At 49.8% G+C, this 9,120-nt stretch overlaps 1 protein-coding gene across 1 annotated transcript; it reads left to right on the forward strand.

Annotated features, from left to right (window-relative positions):
• Positions 1-190: 190 nt before the first annotated feature.
• Tulp2 (TUB like protein 2) lies at positions 191-8,878 on the forward strand. The gene is made up of 13 exons (XM_046466293.2): positions 191-330; positions 717-749; positions 1,254-1,305; positions 1,721-1,847; positions 2,514-2,651; positions 2,892-3,011; positions 4,169-4,290; positions 5,187-5,504; positions 6,315-6,427; positions 7,566-7,680; positions 7,820-7,918; positions 8,140-8,311; positions 8,574-8,878. The coding sequence occupies exons 2-13, from the start codon at positions 718-720 to the stop codon at positions 8,705-8,707; spliced, it is 1,542 nt and encodes a 513-aa protein (XP_046322249.1). The 5' UTR covers positions 191-330; position 717; the 3' UTR covers positions 8,708-8,878.
• The last annotated feature ends 242 nt before the right edge of the window (positions 8,879-9,120 follow it).

Consider the following 9,120-nt stretch of genomic DNA (forward strand, 5'->3'; position numbering starts at 1 on the left):
ATAGTTCAGAAGCAATTGCACAGTTCCCCTGACAAGTTTCTTACAAGTGATCTATGTAGAGCGAGACTGTGAAGCAGCCCCTTTGGGGCCCTTTAAGAAACAGCTGTATGTCGTTCCAATTCAGAATGCCTGGAGCAGGGTTGCCTGGCAGCAGAGGTGACCCTGGGTCATTGCTTTGTTGAAAGTGGAGCACGGGGGACCAGGGACTAGGAGGGCAGGAACTAAGGCAGGGCTTAGTGAGAATCCCCCTCACTCTCATCCCTTTTTCTTATCCTGCCTACTTCTCAGAGACTCAGAGATTAGATCCCCAACTCCTCAAGAGAGGGTCAGGTAGGTTTAAAGTGTGGCCACAGAGGGTGAGCACTGAGGCCTAAATGTGAACAGCTCCCCAAGCAGGAGGGAGGAGTGGGTGTCTCCAGGTTCTCAGGAAGGTGGACTCTGAGGGTCTGGGACCACTGGAGGTCAGCTGTTTGGGCCCAGAGCCTTGATGTCTGGGTGCAGGAAAGACTTAAGTATCGGGGGAGAAAGAACTGGGCTTCTGAGTTCCTGATGTTGATGAAGCTGGAATCAGACTACTGGGTCTCATTCAGTCAGGGATGCTGCAATTTGGGCTGTCTAGGTCCAGGAGAGAAATTAAGGTTTTGGATTAGGTGTTGGAGGGCAGCCTCCATTGGGATGTTAGATCTGGGGCCTGACTTTGTGTCTTGCTTCTCCAGAATGTCTCGGGAGAATGACACTTGGAAAAAAGAGTGAGTGGGGACACTAAACGGGCAGTGGTGGAGTGGAGGTGAAAGCGGAAACTTAAAGCTTGATTGTGCCCCCTATACCTTCTCTCTCGCTCTCCCTCACTCTCTTGCTCTCTTGCTCTCGTTCTGTCTCTCAGCTTGGCCTCATAACCATGTTTAGAGGCTCAGTACTATCAGTCTTGCAGGAAGGGGCTGGGGACTTGGACTCCTGGGTCCCAGAGGGAGGGAGCTACTGGTGAAGACTCATGGGTCTGAAATAGGAGGGACGGGAACCTGGACTCCAGAGTCCTGAGACAGCAAGGGTCTGGGATCTCTACTCCTGGATTCTAGATAGTCGGGTTCTGGGAAAAGGATCTTCAGAACTGGTGGAGCAGTGCCAGGTTCTGCACCTTCTGTGACCTCACATGTGCTCAGAACCCAAGTTGGGCAGGGCAGGATAGAAGGGAAGAGCTCTTGGGCAAGGGAGGTGCCCTGCTTGCTGTCACCACAGACCTATATTTCTCTCAGGACCCTGGGGGATGAACTTGCTGCTCTACGGCTTCAGAAGCTGGAACAGCAGGTACCAATGCCCGGGAATCTTGCCACCCCTACTCTTCCATCTTCCAAACTTCCTCAGAAGCCCCATGCCCAACACTTGCCGGGCCCAGGATCACAGTGGTCTCTCTGAATCTCAAGTTTAGAGACTTCTGGGTCCCTGATAATTTGCCCAGGCCTACAGAACCCTTTTCTCCAGGAAATGAGAAAATAAGAATTCAGGAAGCAAACCCTGTTGATGAAACTCCTCAAATTTCTAAGGACCAAGAATTCCAGAGGGCAGGATAACTTACTAGGTCTTGAGGGAGGAGGTGGTTGGATGCTAAGATTTTTGGATTCGAGGGAGGAGTTGAGGGCCTGGGCACCTGGCACCCAGTGGAGAAGGGGGTTCATGGATTCTCCCACTTGCCCCCACGCACCCCCCTCTCGTGTACCTGCAGTGGCGACTGTTTGAGAAGAAGCAACGACGGAAACGCCAGGAGCCCCTCATGGTTCAGGCCAATCCTGATGCTTCCATGCGGCACTGGCGTCTGCAGCGGCGAGAGGAGCACTTCCTGAGTGACACCGGTAAGGAAAGGCTCTAAGGGCTCAGTGGGGGAATTGGTCTAGAGGGATTTTGAGATCTGGACGAGGCTTAGTGGGGTCAAGGGGTGGGGCCTGGTAGAACCTCTGGACAAAGCTCAGGAGAGCTGAGAACTGGCCAGTGAGACTGAGTGGGCAGGGAGGGCGTGATGCACCTGCAGAGTGGGCCAAGAGAATCGGGTGATTGGGCTTGGCAGAGCGCGGGGCAAAGCCTGGGAAGAGCTCAGGGCGCGGGGTGGGGTGGTGCTCTGAGTGCCAGGCTTAGTCTGGAGAGTATGGAGGGCTTCCAGGCTTGTGTTATTTATTTATTTATTTATTTAGCAGTACTGGAGAATGAACCCAGGGTTTCGCCCTTGTCAGGTACGCACTGTGCCACTGAACTACCTCCAGCAGAGATTTGGGTAGAGAGGAAGAGAAACTAACTGTAAGGGCCTGGCATAGGATTGTTTAGGCACAGAGTCCATGAAAATAAGTAGCCTAGCTGTGCTTTTGCTTGAGCCTTGGGATGAAGTTAGAGTTCTCTCGCCCTCTTCAGGGTTTGGGTGATCAGTGAATGGCCTGATGTCTAGGGAGACCAGTTAGGATGTAAATCTTCACTAAGGATCGGAATTTGTAGATCATTTTAATGGGCCTCCCTGCACCTTCTCCCAGGCATTGGGAACCCTTTTCTCCAAGAGAATGTGCCAGAGGCCCATCTGCGTTTGGGTGCCCACAGTGCCCCAGTTACCATGAACTGTGGTGGAGATGGCATCGGCGAGCACAGGCCCCTGGTGTCACTGACAGAAGCAGGTATCCTCAAGTCCTCAGACCACCTCTACTCCAGAACTCTGCTCTCTGACCAACCCAGGAGGCGGAGACCCCAAGCCTCGCTCTTCAGGATCTCAACCCCCACCTCCCTCACACCCAGGAATTCAGGTCCTAAACCTCCTCCTTCATCACCCAAGGATCCATCCCCAGCTCTTCCTTCCCCCCAAATATATTCAGAAATCCTGCTCTCCAGTCTTCCTTCCTCCCTGTCTTTGTTCCCAGACAGTTCCGATCCAGAGCTGGAGGAAGTCTTCCTGGAAGATTTTCCTGAATCCCTTCCATCCTATAGAGAAAGGCTTCTGGGAACTTGTCGCAGGGGTTGGCTAGCCCCACCACGGCCTGGTAATTTTAAGGATATGATTGTAAAGTCTGGCTTTCAGGTCCATGGGGCAAATCATCCCCTTTATTTGATAACATTTTTAATGAATAATGATGTAATTCACTTATGTCAAGTTTACCATTCCATGGGTTTTAGTATATTCAGAGTTGTGCAACCATCACTACAATTTTGGAACATATTCATGACCCCAAAACAAAACCCTATACCCCTTAGCAGTCACTCTTCTTTTATTTCCCCTAAGACAATCCCTAATCTACCTTTTTTTTTTTTTTAGTGCTGGGGATTGAACCCAGGGCCTTGTGCATGGGAAGCAAGCACTCTGCCAACTGAGCTATATCCCCAGCCCCCTAATCTACCTTCTATCTCTTTAGATTTGCTTATTCTGGAGGTTTTTAATGAATAGAATAATATAATATATGGTCTTTTGTGTCTGGTTTCTTTCACTTAGCAAGTTTTTAAGTGTCATCCATGCTGTAGTCCATTGTCAGACTTTTAATCCTTTTATTCTAATGGCAGCCAACAATTTCATTGACAGGATTTTCAATTAGCATCCCAACTTCTCCACTCCATCTTTTTTTTTTTTTTGCATCAGGGATTGATCCCAGTGGTGCTTTTCCACTGAGCCACATCCTCAGCCCTTTTTAATACTTTATTTGAAGACAGGGTCTTGCTGAGTTGCTTAGAGCCTTGCTAAATTGCTGAGGCTGATTTTGAACTCTCATGATCCTCCTGCCTCAGCCTCCTTAGCCACCAGGATTACAGGCGTATTCCACGATGCCCAGGTCTCCACCCCATTTTAATTCCTCCATCTCTCTGATGCTGTTTTTGATACAAGGGAAAGAGAGAACTCTGAGGTTGGGAGTGAAGCTCAGTGGTAGAGCCCTCATCTAGCATGCACAAGGCCCTAGGTTCCATTCCCAGCATTGGAGAGAAAGAGAACTCGAATTCATCCTTGTCTTTGGGACCAGGACAGTCAGACACTCCTCAGCCTTTGTAAATCCCCAGGTACATAGAGAAGGAAGAGGATGTGAGGGAGAAGGGTAGAGGCGGAGTGAGAAACCTGGAGTTCTGGCCTTAGCTAGCTAGCACTGATGACCTTGTCCCAAACTCCAGGACCCAGTCTTCCTGAGCTCAGTCTCTGACTTCTTCTACCACTTAGGGGCCAGTTCAGAAGACCAGAATGAACTCCAGGATGTCCAAGATGAATATGGGGCACCCAATTTGGCACAAACCCCTGGAATGGATGGTGACGGGGGACATGGAGGCTTGGCATTCTTCAAGGTGTGAGGAGGCGCAGCCATTAAGGATTTAGGAAGAGGTGGGGGATAGCCATCTGGGTAGGGTGGGGATAAAGTTCTGCTGTCCAATCAAAGGCCTTTTCCTCCCCTTTCCCTTGTGGACAGAACTATCCACAAGGCTGTTGTGATCAAGTTAGTGGTGGCGCTTTGTGTGTGCTAGAGAATTCTAGAGGATTTAAGTCAAACTGGATGATTTGACTTGATGTGGGCATGACTGTTAAAATGGAGCACCTGCAGATGGGCAGGTGGAGGGGGTGGGCAGCTTTTGCCTGTAATCTCAGCTACTCCAGAGGCTGAGGCAGAAGGATCACCAAGTTCTTGGCCAGCTTGGGCAACTTAGTGAGACCCTGTCACAAAATACAAAAAAATACAAAGGGCTCAGGATGTAGCTGAGAGAGCTGAACAGTGATACACAAGGGCCAGTAGCACCACTTTGGGTGGCGCAAATGCAGAAGATGCTTTCACTTGGTTAGATCCTGCCCATATTATGTGTCTAGATAAGTATGGGTTTCAGCTGAATGGGCAGTGCTATCAAAAGGATTATTTTTTAATTTTATTTTATGTATTAATTTATATGTGGTGCTGCTAGTGCCTCACATGTGCTAGGCAAGCGGTCTACCACTGAGCTACATCCCAACCCCTCAAAAGGATTCTCCAATCAGAATCAGTAGATGGATGGGCGTGGTAATGGGAAAAGCTAATAGAGTTAGCCAATCAACAGATGTTTAGGGTTTGGCTGGGTGGGCTGGCTGAGATGCTTGACCAATAAGCAGAAGTCATGAGCTGGAGAGGGCGTAACCTCGAGCTGGACAGCCAATCAGCTCTTTGTCAAGGCTGGGCTCGGCTCTCCCTCGATTTTGAATTTGGCTCATGAGCTAGGGAGAAGACCTGGAAGAAAAGCAAGAGGAGTTGGAGTCTGCAGGGGCGAGCTCCGCAGCTGCCGCCAAGGAGGAGTCCGCGGTCCCGGAAAGCGTGGGCTGTACAGCCAGCTGCTTCGTGGAGGGCGGGGCTGGCTTGCTACCCCGTACCCCAGGCCCTCCTGGCCTTCTGCTGGGAGAAGACTTGGAGACCTACGTCCTGCGGCCAGCGCAGCGGGGCCACATGGTGCAATGTTGCATCAGCCGCGACAAGCATGGCGTAGACAAGGGCTTGTTCCCCATCTACTTCCTCTACCTGGAGGTAGAGGACGGCCGGAAGGTGCGGTCCACCCCTTGGGGGGCCCTCTTGCCCCACAGGCAGGGTAGAAAGCCCTGCCTCCCATGGGCAAGTCCCCTCCTTTCTGAGCAAGGTCAGGTCATCAGAAAGAAAGGACATGTCAACTCCCACCAAGCCCTGGCCTCCCAGCACCAAAATCCTTTCCTTACGGCGCACAGTAACATAGAAGCTACCAATCCTATAACCAAGTCAGGCCCACTCCAGAGTTGGGCCTGCTTTTTCAAAATCAAACCATACTTTCTCAGGATCCGAAGCCCCGCCCATTTCACCCCTCTGGCGGTTTATTGGTCGCTTTTTTGGGTTTACCCAATCCTGGGATAAACCTTCCCCTTCATAGATTTCCCATTCTATTCTAGAGCCAAGACAGGCTCCTTTCAATCTAGTCAGTCCCATCCAGTGTGGCCTCTTTTCCTTTGGCTACAATATTTCTCCCAGAATGAGCCTTTTTCCTTTCATAGAGCCAAACCTGCTTTTCCTGGACGAAATGTCTTCCAGAGTCCTGTTCCAAGAGTCCTTCCCTATTCTCCAAAGCCAAGCCCTGCCTGAGCTCAGCCTCAGCCCAGTATCCACTGGCAAAGGAAAAGGAGGAGATATTAAGATGTAAAGCCCCCTCTTCAGGACCTAGCTGATCGGTTTATTTCAATGAGAATCCCTCCCAGCAAGCTCTGGGACACTTACTGCACCATTACTCTCTCCTCTGCAATGAGACATGGCATTTCCTTGTCTTTGGACTCCTCTGTCTCTAGCCAGACACCAGAAATCCATTCTGATGGGTTCTCCTTTCATCCACAGCACTTCCTCCTGGCTGGGCGAAAAAGAAAAAGGAGCAAAACTTCTAATTATCTAATTTCCCTGGACCCCGAAGATCTGTCTCGGGATGGGGACAGCTTTATTGGCAAAGTCAGGTGGGCAGAGCCCAAATGTATTGTGAAATACAAGGTGGTACAGAGCCTGGGAAAGGAAGGGGCCTACACTTCCCAATAGGCCTTAGGGCACAAGTTCCACCTGCTTTAGGGCATGATGGGTTTATAGATTGGATTGTGTGTGTGTGTGTTTGTGTGTGTGTTTGTGTGTCATTTTTGTTTCTGTTGGTCCTGGGGGTTGAACCCAGGGGTACTTTACTACTGAACTACATCCCTAGTCCCCCTTTAGTTGTTGATGGGCCTTTATTTTATTCACTTATTTATATGTGGTGCTGAGAATCGAACACAGTGCCTCACACATGCAAGGCAAGTGCTCTACCACTGAACCACAACGCTAGCCCCTCCCAGTCCCTTTTATTTTTATTGTTTTATTTTATTCTTGGTACGAGGGATTAAAACCAGGGTTGCTTAACTACTGAGTTACATCCCCAAACTTTTTATTGTTTTGAGACAGGGTCTTTGTTAAGTTGCTTAAGGCCTTGCTAAGTTGTTGCTTGCAATCCTCCTGCCTCAGCCTCCCCAGTCAGTAGATTACAGGCATGCTCCACCACACTTAACTGAGTTTTGTAGTTCTACAGGTTGTATATCCAAGGGTTTTGGAAAAGAAAAGCAAAAGGTTTTGAATAGTATGATGCACAGGCTAGTATTTAAGACAAATTCCTTCTTGAGAGGCCAGGGCTGGGACCCCTAAGTTTCTATGGGTGAAGAGATCTAGAATGTGATTTTGTATACCAGAGGGAAAAGGGTCCCTTCTTTTTTCAGTAGTGGAGATTGAACCCAGGGATGCTTTGCTGCATGCCCAGCCCTTTTTATTTTTTTATTTTGAGACAGAATCTCACTAAGTTGCTCAGGCTGGCCTCAAATTAGTGATCCTCCTGCTTTAGGCTTCTAAGTCACTAGGAAACAGTCATGCACCATTGCACCCAGCAGGGAAGAGGGTTCCTCTAAAGGGCCAAAGCAGGAGGCTAAACACACGACTCACCAAAGGAAGAGAGGGCTAGGATCATGGATACAGGGAACATGATTCTTACCTAGAGGACTGATTTGGGAAAGCACTTACAGCCAAAGAGTAACAATTTTTTTTTTTACTTTTATTCTGCCAACTGCCCTTTGGGAGCAGATCTAATATATTGGGCACCAAGTTCATCATCTTTGACAATGGGACAAGTCCCGACCGGAAGCATTTGGTACCAGACACTGACCGGCTCAGAGAGGAGCTGGGAGTTGTATATTATGTGAGTGTATATTTTCCTCCTGGAGAGGAAAGAAGAGAGGGAAAGAGGGGAGGGGAGGAGACAGAGAATGAATTAATAAGGGGCGGGACAAGAGGGATGGGAAGAAGAAGCCAGGCTAACTGGAATGTAATACTCCCAGGAGACTAATGTTTTGGGATTCCGGGGGCCTCGGAAAATGACTGTGATCATCCCAGGAACCGACAGCCAGGGCCAAAGAATCAGCATCCAGCCACAAAAAGTGAGTCTTCAATGTCGGGAATCTTGGGCCAGAGCCCTTTTCCAAGAGTTCTTCCCTATTCTCTGGGGGGCCATCCTTGCAGGTCACTCGAAGCTCTGGAGGACTTTGCCAGACACCTGTCTCAAGGAGTAAAGACTAGAGATTCAAGAATTCTGGGTCGGGAAGAAAAAAGGTGGCTGGTGGTAAGTTAACAAACCATGCCCCCCTACTTTTCCTTCAAGGAACAAGAGTCGCTAATGAATCGCCTCCAACGGGGGTCCGGCCAGGGGCTGGTCCTGCTGCAAAACAAAGCCCCATCCTGGAGCGATGAGAGCGGCGCCTACGTGCTCAATTTCCACGGTCGAGTCACCAGGGCTTCTGTCAAGAACTTCCAGATCGTGCACCCTGAAGACCGTGAGCTCCTGGGAAGGGCTTACCTGGGCCAGAGAGCATGGGAACTACTACTCCCATCAGCACTTGAGCGCCTTTTCGGCGGGGCTGACTCCTTGCCATTGCAAGGCCTATTGGGAACTGTAGTTTACAAGCCCTCAGAGGGTTTTCCCGTTTAATAAGAACGCGGTACAGCTTCTTTAGGAGTCGTGATTCCTGAAGCTCTGAGGCTGGGACATGAGGAAGGAGGGTCTGGTTAAGGCTGAGTTTTTGACTTTCTCCTTAGCGGACTACCTGGTTCTTCAATTTGGCCGCGTGGCCCCAGATATGTTCACTATGGACTTCCGGTTCCCGCTTTGTCCGCTCCAAGCCTTCGCTATCTGCTTGTCCAGTTTCGATGGGAAGCTGGCATGTGAGTAACTCAATAAAATACCATCCCTTCACAATCCTTCTGTGCCTGTGAGTTTAGAGAAAGCATCCCAACATGCCTCCTCCTGCTTGTGTATGTGTGTGTGTGTGTGTGCGGGGTGGGGATTGAACCCAGAGCTGCTTTACCACTGAGCTACATCCCCAGTCCTTTTTATTTTTTATTTTGAGACATGGCCTTGCTAAGTTACTGAGGCTGCCTTTGAACCCGATCCTCCGGCTTCAGCCCCCTGTGTAGCTGGGATTACAGGCGTGAGCCACCACACCCAGCACCAATACTTATTAGATACTGCCTGGCTGTTCCGTCCTGTGCTCTAGGGAATGGGCTGTGTAGTAGCACCTATTCCTGCCAGGCTCACAGTCATCATGAGAGAAGGACCGTAACCAAAAAAAGCAAAAGTTCAGAA

Source organism: Marmota monax, unplaced genomic scaffold (genome assembly GCF_021218885.2).
Source record: "Marmota monax isolate L192 unplaced genomic scaffold, Marmota_monax_Labrador192_F-V1.1 WCK01_AAM20220418_F8-fsc00160, whole genome shotgun sequence".
Taxonomy (NCBI): Eukaryota; Metazoa; Chordata; class Mammalia; order Rodentia; family Sciuridae; genus Marmota; species Marmota monax.

What these genes read in the sequence shown, in the direction of transcription:
- Tulp2 (XM_046466293.2), top strand. Translation starts at nt 718, where the DNA reads ATGTCTCGGGAGAATGACACTTGGAAAAAAGA. An exon ending in AGCTTTATTGGCAAAGTCAG is followed by an intron (nt 6,428 to 7,565) that starts GTGGGCAGAGCC and finishes CTTTGGGAGCAG; the next exon opens with ATCTAATATATTGGGCACCA. An exon ending in TCAGCATCCAGCCACAAAAA is followed by an intron (nt 7,919 to 8,139) that starts GTGAGTCTTCAA and finishes TTTTCCTTCAAG; the next exon opens with GAACAAGAGTCGCTAATGAA.